The 18520-nt window shown below is 40.3% G+C and overlaps 1 protein-coding gene across 1 annotated transcript in view; it reads left to right on the forward strand.

Annotated features, from left to right (window-relative positions):
• TMEM236 (transmembrane protein 236) overlaps positions 1 to 8441 on the forward strand; it is a gene marked incomplete at both ends in the record, with an annotated part of 54790 nt that extends 46349 nt beyond the window's left edge. Inside the window, one exon of the mRNA XM_080717040.1 lies at positions 7858 to 8441. Within this exon, the coding sequence (XP_080573166.1) occupies positions 7858 to 8441 (584 nt within the window). The remainder of the gene's footprint in view (positions 1 to 7857) is intronic.
• Between the last annotated feature and the right edge of the window lie 10079 nt (positions 8442 to 18520).

The raw sequence follows: 18520 nt of genomic DNA on the forward strand, positions 1-18520 counted from the left end.
AATACTAACATTGACTATGGAAGAGGGACAAATTACCCTGAATGAAAAGCTAAAGATTAGGAAGGTTAGATTAAAAAGTTTTTTTCAGGATTTAAAAATAGAATAGTTTTTGTAATCTCAGTATTTGGGAGGCTGAGACAGGAGGATCACAGATTTGAGACCAGCCTTAGTAACTTACTGAAACTCTCAGCAACTTAACAAGACCCTATTTAAAAAATAAAATCAAATAGGGCTGGGCGAATAGCTCAGAGGTAGAACGCCCCTGGGTTCAATCTTCAGTAACACACACACACACACACACACACACACACACACACACACACTAGTTTAACATGGATTATATTATCGCCTTTTAGCAGTTCTTGTCTGTGTTAGATGAATCTACCAAATCCTAGTAGAGGGGAAACAGTCTTTAGATTCTAGTCTTCCAATTTTGTCCTCAGACAAACAAATTCTCTTCAACTGCTAATAACATCCAGAAATGTCACAATGATTTGTTTTGAGCTGTGTGCAACATATGGCAGAGAACTGAAACTGGATGCGAAGACTTTTACATTTTAAATAACAGTCCAGCACCTTTTGTAAGAGTTGCCAAAACGATTTCATGGCTAGCAATGCGTGCCCAGGAGTGTCTATATAACTCATCATTGTGCATTATTTTATATCGTAGTATTATATCTTCATCATCGAAAGCTCACAAGTCTGAGCACTGCAATCCTATGCTGGGCAGCGTTTAATCAGCTTCTTCCTGCGGGCAGAGCCATGAGTGGGGAGCCCTGCACTGTGGTGCTGCCCATTTCCATGGTGTAAATCGTCCTGCTGTGGTGACCATTTTAAGCTGCCAGGTGCTCTTGCTGGAGACTGATCGTGGGACTGAGCAGTGTACAGTGTGACTCTTGCTGGCTGGCTTCTGTAAGCTGGCTGCACCCACACACACCATATGTCTGAGGCGTAATAGATTTCTTTGAATGTAACCAAGCAAACGTGAGTAACCAACTCATGATCTTGTTAAGACACTGTAGTGTGACACAATTTCTCAAAATCTGGGGACCGCCCCAGATAATGGGATACTGGGTAACGGTGTAACTGTAGCCAAAGCTTAACCAACTGCAATCTATCTTTCTATTCACTATACTTTTTGTTATTTCTATTCTATTTTAATTCATTTAAAGCAGTAAATTGTCTAGATTTTGCTAGTTTTCATTCATATAACACATATATGACTATTCTTTCTTTTTGGGTACTAGAGATTGAGCCCAGGGCATTCTACCCTTGAGCTACGCCCCCAGCTCTTTTAAATTTTTGTTTTGAAACAGGATCTCAGTAGGTTGCTGGGAGCCTTACTAAGTTGCTGAAGCTGGCCTTGAACCTGTGATCATCCTGTCATAGCCCCCCAAGTACTGGGATAACAGGCATGCACCCTGTGATACCTGCACACTGGGTTCATCATTTATTAATTGGAAATATTACTTTCTTCCCTACCTCAATAATGATATTTAAAATTTACCTTGGAGTGTATTTTCTTTTTTTGTAGTTGTAGTGGGGATTGAACCCAGAAGCATAATACTTTTTTTTTTTTTTTTTTTTTTTAGGTATGGGGGATGAAACCCAGGGGCAGTCTACCTCTGAGCTACACCCCCAGCCCTATTTTTTGTTTGCTATTTTGAAACAAGGTCTCACTGAGTTGCAGAGAGCCTCAATAAATAGTAGCTGAGGCTGTCCTCGAACTCCGATCCTCCTGTCTCAGCCTCCCAAATGCTGGGATTACAAGCATGCACCAGCATGCCCAGCTAGTATTCTACTTTGGAGCCACACCCCCAGCCCAACTTCATTTCTTATTTGGAAATAGGGTCTTCCAAGGTTGAGGAATGTCTCAGTACTTCCTGAGACTGCCCTCTAACCTGTGATCCTCCTGTCTCAGCTCCCACGCACTGGGACTACAGGTGTGAGCCAGCACATGCAGCTTCTTAGAATATATTCTAATGGGTTACATCCATCCCTCTTGGTTTTGAAGAGTATTATGGCTAAAAGTGTTTAGTATACTTAAAAAAAAATTAACAGAACTGTTAGTTTCCTTCCCTAAATTTTCTTCTCAGTCTTATGCCTGAATCATTAGTTTTAGATTTCTTTAGAACATTTTCCCATCAATAACGATAAAATCTGGAGACTTTTCATCATGATTTGTCACACATTTTTTTCCTGGGCACTCGTCTGGCTGTAATTGCCGAGAATTGATTAAGCACCCTCTGCAATGCCCCGCCTCTTTGCTGACCTCATTCTGTGCCTCTTGACTTCCACGCTGCTCTAAGCGGGTCTTTCTCTTGCTCAGATCTCATCAAAGGCTTTTTTCCCCCTGAAGTTAGAATGAAGTCTCAAACTTTTATCTTGGCACAGAAGGCTGTCTTTAAGCAGTCTTTACCAGAGACTGTGTGGTATAGTGGTGAACTTCAGGGTTTTCAACTTGCTAGCTGTGTTACCTTGGAAACAGGTCAACCTCTCTGTGCCTCTGTCTGCATGTCATTAAAATGGGAAACTAACAGTATTTGGAAAGTGATTGTATCTGTACAGTGTATGTGGACTTTCTCCTTGTTATCATTCACTTCGCAATACAGTACACCTTATAGCTTTTACTCGTCTTAGGCATTACAAAGTAATCTAGAAGTGATTCAAAATATCCAGGAGGACATGCGTAGGTTACATGCAAGTCCTGTGCCGTTTATAGAGAGGACTTGAGCCTTTCGGACTCTGGTCCCCACGGGCATGTTAAGACCAGCCCGAATGATAACTGTGTTTTCTTTTAAAGCCTTCCCACCATCGGCTTTTCATATGTCGTGTTTGAGTGGAGTCGAGTCAGAGTTTGAAGGAGGGACTGTTTCCACCCTGTCTGCTCCATCGTTTGCTGGTTCTGGTCTCACTTGGTGCAGCGTGGTAAACCTGCTCACACCGAGGTCCAGCTGCTACATTTTGTCCCTCTCTTTTTCCTCCCTTCCTTTCTTGATTGTGTGTGTGTGTGTGTGTGTGTGTGTGTGTGTGTGTGTGTGTGTGTTTCTACCATTCTAACTCTGGGATGTACCCCTAGCCCTGTTTCATTTTTTATTTTGAAACAGGGCCTGGCTAAGTATCCGGGGCTGTCCGTGAGCACACGACCTGCCTGTCTCAGCCCCAGGTACTGGGATTGAGATGTGTGCTCCACGCCTGGCGTATTTGATGGCCCTGGCTTGTGGTTCCCTTTTCTTTCCTTCCCTCACTGCCTCTTTAAAGGCAAGAGGTCAGACGCACAGGGCGTAGGAAATGCCTCCCCAGTGGGTTATGTTGTGCAATATTTATTCCCTGTAAGCCTTCACAAACTTTCGGGGAACAAGTTAGAAGTAGAAATAAATCAATAAAAGTAAATGGTAAAGAAAAACAGGATTCCCTACATAAAATTTGTCTTTTATTGAAATAGCATTTTCTTAATTATTTAGGTAGCACAGTGAAAACAGAAAGTTGTTTCAGCAATTGATATCGAGCATGGGGAGCTATAGAGTGGCTGCCATTTTTACTTGATGTAGTACACACACACGCACATGCACGCACGCACACACGCGCGCGCGCACACACACACACGCACACACACACTGGCTTTATCCTGGCTTCCAGCAGAGTCTCTGTACTCCTAAATCTAAAGCAGTCTATGTTGCGTTGAGCAGGCATAAATTTCCAATTTTGACTTCTCCAAACACACGTGGGTTGGAGTCTAGTATCTCATCAGAACCAGGCTCTAGTTATAAATCCCTTGTTCACACCCGCAGCTCATTGTCTCGGGACTCTCACTGATGGGCTGGGAAACGAGACTGTGGCGTTTCTTAGGAGACTGTGGCTTTCTGAGGTGCCGCCCACTTCCTGTCCTTGAAATAGTGCGAGTTTGCACTCACCTTTCAAAATCCTGCACTCTGCGTTTGTGGTTCATGAAAGGACGCGAGCCTTGTCTAAGAAAGGTGGAGAGTTCTCTAGAACATGTTCTGTGTAACATGCTTTCCATTCTAATGTTTTTAAATTTAAATGGGAGATGCGAGTTTAAGAGAGAGGATTTCATGAGTCTCAAAATAATAATTAATATATAATTATATTGCTTACTTGGGTATTTTTTGTATGGTGGTGCACACTTATACCCCAGTACTTGGGAAGCTGAGAAATGAGGATTGCAGCTTCAAGGGCAACAGATTAGCGAGACACTGTTTCACTAAAATAAAAAATTAAAAAAGTTGCAGGTGTAGCTCATGGGTAGAATGCCCCTGCGATCTATCTCCAGTACTAAAGAGAAGAATTTGGATAATATTTTTCGTTTATAAAAAATAAATTCAAAGCCTGGCGTGGTGGCCCACACTTGTAATCCCAGCATTTGGGAGGCTGAGACAAGGAGGATCGCGGTTCTTAGCCAGCTTCAGCTATTTAGTGAGGCCCTTTGCAACTCAGTGAAACCCTGTTTAAAAAATAAAGAATAAGCTGGGTGTGGTGGCGCATACTTGTAATCCCCGTGCTTGGGAGGTGGAGACAGGAGGATCGCGCTGGTTCGGAGCCAGCCTCGCTGGCTTAAGAGACTCTGTTTCCACAGAAAAATGTTAAAAAATAGGTCTGGGAGTATAGCCCGTGGGAGTGTATCCTGGAGGTAGAAGGGCTTCCAGGAACCCCAGTACCACCAAAAAAAAAAAAAAAAAAAAAGAATAAAAAATAGGGCTGGAGGTGTAGCTCAGAGGTAGAATGCTCCTGGGTTCCATCCCTAGTAACACACACACACACACACACACACACACACACACACACACACACAAATAAATACATACATAAATAAATAAATAAATAAAAATAAAAAAGACTAAAACATGTGGCTGGGGCATAGCTTGGAGATACAATGCCCTTGGATTCTATCTCCAGTAGTGCAAAATAAATGAATAAATAAATAAATGAATAAATAAATAAATTCAGGCTTATAATTTTAAAATAATTAGGCAATTGTAATGAAAAACATTTAAGGTTTATTGTTTTCTTAAACATATACCTTTATTTTTGTAGTACTGGAGGTTGAACCCTGGGGCATCCTACCTTTGCGCTATACTTGAACCCAATTTGATTTCTGGCTTTGGCCTCTCTAGGTTACTGAGAATCTCACTACGAGCTGAAATGTCCTTGAACTGATGGTCTTCCTGTCTCGCCTCCCAACTACTGGGATTGCAGGCATGTGCCACCATGCCCAGCTAAAATATACTCTTATTTATAATAACAAAAGCATTTTATTGGTCCTTAGTCATAAGTTATTATTTTAGAACGTTTTCATTTTCAGCTCAATATAGTTCAACACATTTTTATTGACTTTCTGTCTCTGACCTTTAGAGCTATTCAGTTTAATGGATGACCTTTAAGTTGTCTTATCAGGTAACTTGGCAGGTCAGCAAGTTCACTGAATAAACTTTGCCAAGGCCCAATGGAACAAAAATGTGTTTAAAGAAATAAGCATTTGAAATAAATGTGATATACATTTTTCTTTTAGTAGTGTCTCAGTAAGTTGCAGAGGGTCTTGCTGAATTGCTGAGGCTGGCTGTGAACCTGCGACCCTCCTGTCTCAGCCTCCCAGGTATTGAGATTTCAGGCATGTGCCACCTGGTTTATACCTTTCATTTATAAACAATGCCATTGGTTGGGTATATAGCCCAGTGGAATAATGCTGGTCTACCATGCACAAGACTGAATTCTAGCCCAGCACCACAAACAACAACAACAAAAATAATGCCATCAGTACCATTTGTAGAAAGAATTGTTGGTTCCTTTAATAATCCCAACCTGGACACCGACACCTCCGATGTCTACACAGTGATGTAGACACACACACACACACACACACACACACACACACACACACACACACAGTGATGGCAATAAGTTACCTGTCCTCTTTGTTTAGATGACTGATGTGTTGTTGACTAGGTACCGCCTCATGGGCACAAACATGTGCTTTAGACTAACTAATCCCATGACCACTTCTAAAACCTATCTGAGCCAGGCATGGTGGCGCATGCCTGTAATCGCAGAACTTGGGAGGATTGCAGGCTTGAGGTCTGCCTCAGCAAATTAATGAGGCCCTCAACAAGACCCTGTTTCAAAATAAAAACTAAAATAGGGCCAGGAGTGTAACTCAGAGGTAGAATGCCCCTGCTTCCAATCCCTAGTACCACACAAAACAAAATCTTTAGAAAAGGAATAGCTTCAAAATCTGGAACCCACGTGCCACTCTTCACTAAGATTTTTTGGTGAGCAAATCGACTCCGTTAGTATCAAGCTCTCGGCCAAAAGAACTAGGCTACGGTGACTCTGGTCAGCCTGTTTCATCTTGAACATGACAAGGTTGAGCTGGTGAACCCTTGGAGTTACTTTATGATATTCATGTATTTTGTTATTAGCACATGCCAGCTTACCTCTAGACAGATGATAGCAGCTGTAAAGTTTAAGAGTTTGTCAACCGGCGTCAAATACATCCAGGTGTGAATTCCAGCTCTGCTCATACTAATTGTGTGTTTTTATTGTGTGTGTACAATACTGGGGATTGAACCCAGGGGCGTTCTATCATATATCTGAGCAAACCCTATATATGTAATAATGCTTAGCTAAGTAGCCAAAACAGTTATTATTATAAAATAGTAAAAAAATGATGTAGGAGTCTAGCTATGAAAAGTCCAAGATCTCAAGGACCTTCACACCTTCATATTTCTTCAGCATGCCACCCTACTGTTATCTTCTATGTGAAAATAGGCCTCAAGTAAGGGAATACTGAGAATGCTCCTTTTTTTTCCTTGGTGGTACTGGGGTTCCTGGAAACCCTTCTACCTCCAGGCTACATTCCCAGAGACCTATTTTTTATATTTTTATTTGGAAACAGGGTATCTTAAGCCAGCGAGGCTGGCTTTGAACCTGCGCGATCCTCCTGTCTCTGCCTCCCAAACACGGGGATTACAGTAAGCGTGTGCCACCACGCCCGGCTTAAATTTTAAATTTTAACAAAATTTAAATTAAAAAAAAATTTATGTGTGATACTGGGAATTGAACTCAGAGGTAGGATTCCTCTCAGTTACACCTCCAGCCCTGTTTTATTATTTTTTAAATTTTGAAATAGATGGAGGACCTCACTAAATTGCTAAGGCTGGCCACAAACCTGTGATCCTTCTTGCCTCAGCCTCCCAAGGACTGAGATTACCCGCCTGGCCACCATGCCTGGCTAATTATTTTTAATTTTAAAAAGTAGAATATAAATATCGCTCCTTGACTTAGCTAATCTCAGAAAGCAAAGTGTCACATGTTTTCTCTGACATGTAGAAGCTGGAGAAAATTTTTGAAACAAAAGAGACTTCAGATAAATGAGGAAAGAGACCGACAGAATAGTAGAAGCAGGTTTGGGGAGCGAGGTGAGGAGGAGAAAAAGGAGACTTTACGAAGGGAACAGTTCAATTGTGATACAGATGTGAAGTTGTCAGTACTAATTTCAGGGACTGGGGTGGGGCGAGGAGAGAAAACGCATGAGATTCTGTGGGCACGTATGTTCCTATCACACGGAACCTCATTATGATGTATAAGTACAAGACAGCAATAAAAGTATAGAACTTTAAAAGTGCCATGTGGTGCTGTACACCTGTAACCCTAGTACTTGGGAGGCTGAGACAGGAAGAATGCAGGCTCAAGGACAGCCTTAGTAAGACTCTCAACAAACTAAGGAGACTCAGTTTCAGAACAAAAACAAAAAGTGTAGCTCAGAGGTACAGTGCCCCCGAGTAATCCCTAGTATATTAAATGAGTTAATTAATTAAATGTAAATAAACTAATTTATTGCAGGTAACGAAGATAGTCACATCCATACACCCTATTTGCAACAAATAAAAACGGTGACGGAGCAAGTGAGACCGAGTGGAGACAACGCCGCCCTGCCGCAGGGGCCCAAGCCCACCGGGACGTTGCGGCCCCCGGGAGCTGCGGCGCAGAGGCAGGTTCCTGTCCTGGTGGGGCCTCAGGAACCCTCCTTTGACTCCTCTGTCCTGAGAGTGATGTCCCGGAGAGACGTCCGGGCAGAGGTCTTCCTGTGGAGCTTTCTGCTGTGGTCCGACACTGTGGAAATGGTGCGTGTGGCTGGCCATCAGGCCGTGTACGAGTCGCGATGGCTGTACCCGGTCTACATCTTCAGCTACATTTCCATCCTTCGAATCATACTCACGCCCAGAAACCCTCTTCTGAATTCTCTGGGTATCCTGATGCAGGATTTACCCTTCATTTTCGTGAGACTTAGTTTAATCATTGTCCTGGGGACAATCACACCCATACTGGGGCTTTGTAAAAACATACTTGTGACTCTCTCTTATATTTACTTCAATTACTTGACCAGATTCAGGGCTTTTTCCACCTTTGAAACATCTCCATTTTAAAAAGAAAGTATCAAACACTCATACTTCCTTGTTATGCATACATTCACATTTGTAATAATTATTTTCTAGGCCATATGTTGTTGTGCTATGTAAAAAAATAAGGAATAAATTGTAGAGAAAAAAATTTTAATAACTCTAGCATACCACATTTATATGTATGGTGCTAAATTTGAGCAAAGTTATATTAGAAGTTTGTTCCAATGAATCTCTAGAAAATGTTAGCAATTTTAGTTATGTATACTGTATTTTTTCTGGAAACATTTCTTTAGTAAAACTTTTTAAGAAATGGGAACATGTTTTACCTGAAAGCTAGCTCAAGAAAGAGATTTTTATCATTTATATAAAAAGCAGTGCATGGATTAAATTTTAAGAAATAAACCTGAAGCTATTGAATGATTTAAATTTTTTTTGTGTGTGTGGGTCTGGGGATGGAACCCAGGGGCATTCCACCTCCAAGGTACACCCCCTGCCCTATTTTTTGGTCTTTATTTTGAAACAGGGTCTCACTGAGTTGCAGAGGGCCTCACTAAATAGCTGAGGCTGTCTATGAACCACGATCCTCCGGTCTCAGCCTCCTAAATGGTGGGATTACAAGCGTGTGCCAACACGACTGGCTTTTAAATTATTATTATTTTTTAAAATTTGACAACCATAGTTTTAAGGTTAGCTTCAAACATGAAATATATGTATATGATTTCAATAACATATTTTTAAATACATATACATATACAATTTTTTCCAGTGCAGGGTATCAAATCCAGTGCTCTGGGCATGTTGGGCAAGTCCTCACCACCGAGCTATTTCCAAACTGGAATCACATTCTTTTGTTCATTGCTGCAAGTGGCTTTTATTCAATTGTTTTCATGAAAAACAATTGACCGAGTTTAAAGCTTAGTTCCTGTTTGCTAGTAGTGTCTGAGTATGGTTTAGTGTAACGAAGTCAAGGTATACCAGTAATATCTAGATAAAGTTTTATAATACAGAAGCCATAAATGGGAGATGTTGATTTCAAAGTATAAAAGTATTTCACTTGTGGAATTTGATGCCATTATAAAATAATCAAGTATAAGCCCCACTTGAAATAAAAAGTTCAACTTATAATAGGAAGTGTAGCCAGGCATGGTGTTGCACGCCTAAAATCCTAGTACTTGGCAGGCTGAAACAGGAGGATTGCAGGTTCTGGGACGGTCTCAGCATCTTGGCGAGGCCCTCCACAACTTAGTGAGACCCTGTTACAAAATAGGGCTGGGAGAGTAGCTCAGAGGTAGAATGTGCCTGGGTTCAATTCCCCAGTACCACCACCAAAAAGAGTTGGGGGAGTGTCTTATCTGGTACGGCATCATGAATATCCTGAGAGTAATTACGTCCGGATCATCTAATTTGCCGTCATTCCATTGGGACACTTGCATATGCAGAGTTGGGCTCCCCATTTGACAAGGAAGACTTGCGAGTGGCTCGTGCCTGCAGAGTAATGATTTCTACAACCAATCTCTTCAATCATCCGCGGTAACAAGTAGCTTGAGAATGGACAGGTGACCTTGCCTGTTGACCACTGTCCAGCAGACTGTCCAGGCTCATGTCCCTGCCGTGTTTCGTGGTCTTTTCCCCACACTGTAAGAGAAGTTCCGCTTATAGCTTTAACAGCTTGCCTGCTAGCATTAGCGGTTAAGGCAAGTTTCTTGGGCGCTGTGGGTGAAAGAGGAACATGATGTTAGTACTGCTTTAATGGGGTCGAGAGGATCAACCATAAAGGATGCTCTTAACACACTATCTGGAACGGTATCAACCTGGTAAATGTTGACAGTTTTAGTGGTACCGTTCCTCAAGAAACAAGCGGCCGATGCACTGTTTTAATTTTCCTTGTTATTCTTTTTTTTTTTTTTAATCTTTGCTCTGGAAATGATGTCTTGAAGTTGTGAAAAATATAAAATATTAAGGTTGCCTAAGACTGTGTCTTTCCATCAAGTGTCTGTATGGTCAAAGGGAGCAGTTTGCTGGGTGCACAGATTAAGGTGAAGGTGCACATCCCTTTATCACACATTCGCGTGTCCCTCCTGTGAGTCCCATGTGACCCGAATCAGACACTTTTGAAAATACTTCCATTATGTGTTTAGTTTTCTGGAGTTGCTCATAAATCTGTAAATGTCTTCAAGGAAGGGCTGAGAGTATCTTTGTAATAACACATCTTTATCTTCGTCTGTTAATTCTGCAGGTATTTATAATATATGTAACTTAAAAGCATATGCTATAAATAATTTATTTTACATTCTTTCATGGTAATTTCCTTTTTACTAAGAAAGCCTATATACCAAATAAATCATTTCCAATATTCCTAAATAGGAAACTATTTTACATAATGCGCATTATATTTGAATTTCTAGGAGTAAATTTATAGTGCTCAAAACTGTAATTGAGTTTAGAAAGCATTTTGTATCTAATATTTTAATGTGAATGTGCCTGATATTTGGGAAAGTGGCGACACTTTATACAGGTAATGAAGGCGTGTACAAAAGATTCTGTATAAAAGGAAAAGTTTAGTTGGCTATCTAGTCTAGTTGTGTGCACACCTGTTTATAAAGTTCAGATCTGTGGTATTTAACAGGCATCACAATCAATTATGCTAATGAAGTATTGATAATGTTACTCTGTGCAATTGAAAGTTCTGTTATTAAAATTATATTGTGTTTCTCAGGGCTTTTCATGTTTGTGGCTACTGAGGCACACGTAGCTTTTGTGTCCTAATAAAAAGTTTACTTTCCTGCCCTGTACAGGTATGCCTACCTAAAAGGCCAAGTCTGTATTTGGCTGTGTGACATTTAATCTCAAGTAAAATTTGGAGTCCAGCTGGTAATCATGTCTTCATTAAATGTTCTTAAAAGTTAGTTGTTAAAACATATACTCATTTTTCATAAGACTGTTGTTGTGCCATCTAATAATTGTTCCTTATAAAACATCCCCTTGCTGGACATGGCGGCGCATGCTTGTAATCCCCACGCTTGGGAGATGGAGACAGGAGGATTGCGCAGGTTCGAAGCCAGCCGCACTGGGTTAAGAGACCCTCTTTTAAAATCAAATATAAAATAGGTCTGGGAGTGCCGGAGGTAGAAGGGTTCCATCCCCTGTACCACCAAAAAAAAAAAACAAAAAACAAAAAAAAAAAACCAACAAAAACCACCACAACAAAAAGACCTAATAGGTTTTTACGCCTTTACTTTCTAGAAGTTAATGTTTGGCATTATACTGTATGTGTTACAGTCTGTTTTTCTTATAAAGTAACATATTACTGAGTGATGATTGTTAAAATAAGGCATAGAAAGGAAGGGAAAATGAAATAGTTTGTCAAATGCCTGCTGTGTGCTAACGATTGAACTGAGTTTCTTTTGTCTCTTTTGATTTTGTTTTGTGTTTTCTTTTGGTACTGGAGAGTGAACTCAGGGTATTTTACCTCTGAGCGATTACCCTGCCCTATTTACTTTTCACTTTGAAGCAAGATCTCCCTAAGTTGATGCAAGCCTATTGAGTTGCTGAGGTTAGCCTCAAACCTGCAATCCTCCTGTTTCAGCTTCTGAAGTACTGGAATTACAGGAATGCACCACCATACCCTGTTTGAGCTGCTTGTTTAACAAATGATTATCTTGTGCAATGTATCTTGGAGCAAGATTTGATTTTGTGAACATATCAGTAGCTTTGAAATATCATGATAGGCATTAAAATATGTGTTGAATTAAATTTTATTTTATTTAAAAAATTTATTGGTGCATTGTAGTCAAACATCTTGATGGGATAGAAGATGGTGGAGACATACATGCTCACATCACCCAATTAGCCCTTACCCAATTCCCTCTCCATTCCCTCCCCCTCCCTCCTTCCCATGCTTGGCTTAGCCATTGATATGTTTAAGTACATCCTGTGCTTTAGAGAGTTTCCCTCCCCCCCTCCCATCCCCTCAGTTATGTCGTCTTAATTTGCTCATCTATAGAGTCTCCTGCTTCATCTAGAGTTCCTCTTGTTACTCATTTCTCCCTAGCTTTCGCATATTAGGGTAAACATAGATTTCTTATTTTTTGTGACTGACTAATCTCACTTAGCATAATGTCCTCCAGTTCCATCCATTTCCCTGTAAATTATGTAATTGTGTTTTTCTTTATGGCTGAGTAAAATTCCATTGTGTACATATCCCACAGTTTTGTGATCCATTAAAAGCCAAAGTAATCAAAACATCATGGTACTGGCACAAAATCAGATACATAGACCAATGTAGAAGAATAGAAACTCAGAAATAAATCCACATACTTATAGCCAATTGATTTTTGACTAAGGGGCCAAAAACATACATCGGAAAAAAAGATAGCCTGTTCAACAAATGGTGTTGGTTAACCATATGCAGAAAAATGGAAATAAATCTCACTTTCTCACCCCGCACAAGAGTCAATTCAAGATGGATCAAAGACTTGGAAATTGGACCAGAGACCTTGAGGTCCAACACTGCAATACATAGGCACAGATAAAACCTTTCTCAACAAGACCTCAAAGGCACAAGAAACTAAAAGGCAAATCAATATGTGAGATTCTTTCTCTGGTTCTGGCATGTAGTACTTATTTATTCTTTGTAGTTAATATCTTTGAGTATTTTCTCTGAATGTAAATGGCCTCAATTCCCCAATAATAAGACATAAAGTGGCAAAATGGATTAAAAAACAGAACCCATCCATCTGCTGCTTGCAAGAAACACACCTTACAAGTAAAGATAGAAACGAACTGAAGGTAAAGGGCTGGGGCAAGGTAATCCATGCCAATGGAACTCGAAGACAAGCAGGAGCAGCAACTATATCAGACAAGTTAGACTTCAAGCCCAAGCTTATTAGAAGAGACAAAGACGGTCATATTTTACTGGTAAAAGGAACAATCCAACAAGAGGAAATAACAATAATCAACATTTATGCCCCAAACATGGGTGCAGCTACTTTTATAAAACAAACTCTCTGTGACATTAAACCACACATAAATCCCAATACAATAATACTGGGAGACTTCAACACCCCTCTCACACCATTAGACAGATCATCTAGACAAAAGGTCAGTAAATATGCCTCAGAACTAAAGAACACCATTAATCAAATGGACCTGTTGGACACATAGAATATTTCATCCAACTACAGAAGAATACACATTTTTCTCAGAGGAATACACATTTTTTGGAACCTTCTCCAAAATTGACCACATCCTAGGCCACAAAGTGACTAGCAAATTCAAAAAAATTGTCATTCTTCCCTGTGTCTTATCAGACACAAGATGGATCAAAGACTTGGAAGTTAGACCAGAGACCTTGAACCTCCTTGAAGAGAGCATAGGTCCAACACTACAACACACAGGCACAGATAAACATTTCCTCAACAAGACCCCAAAGGCACAACAAATTAAAAGGAGAATCAATACATGGGACTGCATGAAACTGAAGAGCTTCTGTTCAGCAAAGGAAACTGTCAAGAACTTCAATCGAGAGCCAGCAGAATGGGAGAAGATTTTTGCCACCTACCCCTCCAATAGAGGACTAATATCTAGAATATACAGAGAACTCAAGAAACTCAGCACTAAGAAAACAAAGCATCCAATAACAAAATGGGCAAGCGAACTAAATAGACACTTCACAAAAGAAGAAATTCAAATGGCCAATAAATGCATGAAAAAATGCTCAACATCACTGGCAATCAGAGAGATGCAAATCAAAACTACCCTGAGATCTCACCTAACTCCAACTAGAATGGCAATCATTCAAAACACAAACAACAACAGATGCTGGCGAGGATGTGGAGAAGTGGGAACTCTAAGACATTGTTGGTGGGATTGCAAATTAGTGCAACCACTTTGGAAAACAGTATGGAGAATCCTCAGAAGAATGGGAACAAATCTACCATTTGATCCAGCAATACCACTTCTGGGTATCTACCCAAATGAAAGGAAACCAAACTACCAAACTAATGCTTTTGTATCTATGTTCATAGCTGCACATTTCACCATTGCCAAATGAATGGATTACAAAACTCTGGGATATGTACACAATGGAATTTTACTCAGCCATAAAAAAATACAATGCAGTATTTTCAGGGAAATGGATGGACCTTGAGGACATTATGCTAAGCGAGATTAGTCACTCGCAAGAAGTAAGGAATCGGATGCTTTCCCTAATATGTGAAAGCTAGGGTGAAAGGGGTCCTAGGAGGAGCTCCAGGTGAAAAAGGATCCTACAGAGGAGCAAATAAGGCTCCTAAATGTGGGGACGGGAGGGGGAGAGGGAAACGCTTTAAAGCACATGATGTAGTTATTCATATCGAAGTCAATCACTAAGCCAAGCACGGGAGGGAGGGATGGGGAGGCAGTGAGGTGGGGACTGGGTGGGGGCTGGCTGGGTGATGTGTGCATTTGAGTCTACACAAGTCTTTTTACCCCATTATGATGTATAAATACAATACACCAATAAAAAATAAATAAAAATTCACTCTATAAATTCGAGTGCTTTCTACAAAATAGGTATTTTTTTTTACTAATAAATAAATAACTAAATAAAAAGACTGGGGTATAGCTTACAGTAGAATACCCCTGGGTTCAATCCTCAGTACCACCACTCAAAGAAAAAAGGTATGTACATTCTTTTAGACATGCTATTCCACACTTACTAGAGTACAGCATAGCATATACATGATCTTTATATGCACTGGGAAATAAAAAATATGTGGTACTTGCTTTATTGAAATGCTCACTTTCTTTCGATGGTCTGCTATGGAAACTGCAATGTTTCCAAAGTATGTCCACGACAGGTCATGAAAGGCTCAGTGAACTGATTCTCTTGGAACTCTCAGAACTAAGCAGACCCTAAGTTCATCTTCTGTGGAAACGAGTGGGTCTGAGGTGGCCGAAGATGAAAAAAGAGAAAGCCTAGGAGGAAATGAAATCGTCCAGCCACCCTGTTTCCAGTTACAATTGAGGATTTCCTTTTGTTTTAGCTTAAAGGAAGGACTAGGTAAAAACAGCCACCACAAATAGCTAACCAGAAACCAGAACTAAAACCTAGCAGAAGGGGATAAACAGGACGGTGAGAGTTGGATTTTTAAAAATTGTGGTAAAATATTTATGACATAAAACTTACCCTTTTGATCATACAATTCAATGTAGTTTTATTAATATAATTTCAAGAAATTTCCATCATCTACAACAGAACTTCTAGCTGGGTGTGGTGGCACATGCCTATAACCCCAGTACTTTGGAGGCTGAGACAAGAGGATTGCAGGTTCCAGGACAGCCTCAGCAATTTAGCATAGTCCCAAACAACTTAGTGAGACCCTGTTTCAAACTAAAAAAAATCCCATAATTTTGTAATTCACTCATTTGTTGATGGACACCTAGGTTGGTTCTACAATTTGGCTATTGTGAATTGTGCTGCTCTGAACAGGAGCCAGGGCGGTGGTGTCAGGAAAGGAAAGGGAAGGGAAGGGAGGGCGAGGTTCACTAATGGAGTTACTTCCATCAACTATGTGTACACATGTGAAAATACCAGTCTCAGTACTCTGTCTTGGGAAACAGGGAGATGGGGAGGCGGTGGGGGGCACCATGTGCTGTGCACATGTGGTTATTATCAACATGGTTTACATTACGGGGTGAGACCATAATGCACCAATAAACGCAAATTAAAAAATAGGGCTGGGGTGTATATGACAGGTAGAATGCCCCTGGTTTCAATCCCCAGTGCCACACAGAGTAAAATAAAACAGAACTTCTGTACCTATTAAACAATAACTCTTCATTCCCCCAATTCCCCAAACTTACTAGTTGTCTTCTGTTTCTCTGAATTTTCCTATTCCATGTATCTCAAATAAAATGAAACCACACAACATTTGTCCTTTTGTGTCTGTCTTATCACATTTTTCATAAAATTAAAATGTTGTACACGTATAGCAGGTATCAGAATTCCTCTTCATGGCCCAGAGCATCCCATGGCACACACTCCACACTCTGGGTATGCGTTCATTTCCTAATAGACACCTGAGTTCCTTCTGGGTTTTGGCTATTATAAGTAATATTTCCATGAATATTGGTTCACGAATACTGTTTCAGTTCTTTTGAGTCTATGCCTAGAAATGGCATTTCCACATTGCGTGTTAATTCTACATTTAACGTTGTGAGGGACTGCCGGGCTCTTCCATCATCTGTACCATTGACCGTTCCCGGTGCCCAGGGCTCTCAATTTCCCCACCTCTTCTCAATGTTTATCGTTGGCCTGTTCTTTGCTAATAGACATGCTTTGGGATGTGAAATGGTATCTTGTAGGTTTGATTTACTCTTCCCCAGTAGCTAATGATGCTGAGAACCACCCAGGGGCATTCTACCTCTGAGCTACTCAACCAGATTTTTATTTTTTATTTTACTAATATGCTTTTATTGGTGCATATTTATTGCTTTCTCACATTTTTGTTTTGAAACAGGGTCTCACTAAGTTGCTGAGGCTGGTCCTGAACCCGTGATTCTTCCTGTTTCAGCTTCCCAAGTACTCGGTTTATGGGCCTGCTCCACCATGCCCAGCTAAAACAGTTTTTAGTTTTGATAAAGTCCAGTTATCTACTTTTTTTTTTTTGTTGACCGTACTTTTGATATCATATCTAAGAAATCACTATGAAATTCAGAGAATGAAGATTATTCCCTGATTCTTTTTTTCTTCTTGTTTTCTTTTCATTGCTCTTATATTTGGATTTTCCACCCATTTGAGGTTAATTTTTATATATGGGGTAAGAACCCAAGTTTGTTCTTTTGTTTGTGAGTGTCTATTTTCACCTACTTTATTTGTTGAGAACAAAGCTCTTTCCTCACGGAATGATCTCGGGACCTTTTTGAAAACCAATTGGCGACAATGTTAGGGGTTAGGGGTTACTTCTGCGCTGCTCTTCTTTCCCATTGGCCTATGTGTCTGTCCATATGCCCGTACCACACTATTTAGAGGACTGTATTTTAGTTTTGTAGTTTAGTTTTGAAATCAGAAAGTATGACTCCTCCGATTTTTTTCAAGATTATTTTGGCTATAGGTGATTTGAATTTCATATGAATTTTAGGATTAGGTTATCAATTTCTGCAAGAAACTACATCGGGGTTTTGGGAAGAATTGCATGGATCTAGATTGCTCTAAGTAATAGTGTCTTCTTAACAATATTAAGTATTCTATTCCATGAACCTGAGATATCTTTTTGTTTATTTATATCTTCTTTAATTTCTTGTCATTGCTTATGCATAGAAATGCAACTGACTTTTGTCTTTTGATTATGTATCCCAAAACTTTATTGAGCTTACTATATCTACCAGATTTTTATGCAATTTTTAGAATATTCTACATATAATGTTGTGCCATGCAATCGGCTGCTTATATATCTTATTTGGGGAAATGTCTATTCAGGTCCACTGCCTCCATAGGATAGACATGATAAAAGCAATTTACAGCCTGGCATGGTGATCCATGCCTGTAATCCCAACACTTGGGGGCGGAGACAGGAGGATTGTGTGTTGGAGGACAGCCTCAGCAACTTAGTGAGACTCTTAGCAATCTAGAAAGTCTTTGTTTCAAAATAGAAAGAAAGAAGGAAGGAAAGGAGGAAAGAAAGAAAGAAGGAAGACTAGTGATTTAGCTCAGAGGTGGAAAGCTCCTGGGTCCAATTCCCTAGTAACCACACACATACACACGAGAGAGAGAGAGAGAGAGAGAGAGAGAGAGAGAGAGAGAGAGAAAGAGAGAGAGAGAGAGAGAGAGAGAGAGAGAGAGAAAGAGAGAGAGAGAGAGAGAGAAAGAGAGAGAGAGAGCCAGAGAGAGAGAGAGAGAGAGAGAGAGAGAGAGAGAGCCAGAGAGAGAGAGAGAGAGAGAGAGAGAAGAGAGAGAGAGAGAGAGAGAGAGAAGAGAGAGAGAGAGAGAGAGAGAGAGAAAGAGAGAGAGAGAGAGAGAGAGAAAGAGAGAGAGAGAGAGAGAGAAAGAGAGAGAGAGAGAGAGAAATAGAGAGAGAGAGAGAGAGAGAGAGAGAGAGAGAGAGAGAGAGAGTTAGTTCACA

This window comes from Muscardinus avellanarius, assembly GCF_963383645.1.
Source record: "Muscardinus avellanarius genome assembly, chromosome: 20".
In the NCBI taxonomy this organism is placed as follows: Eukaryota; Metazoa; Chordata; class Mammalia; order Rodentia; family Gliridae; genus Muscardinus; species Muscardinus avellanarius.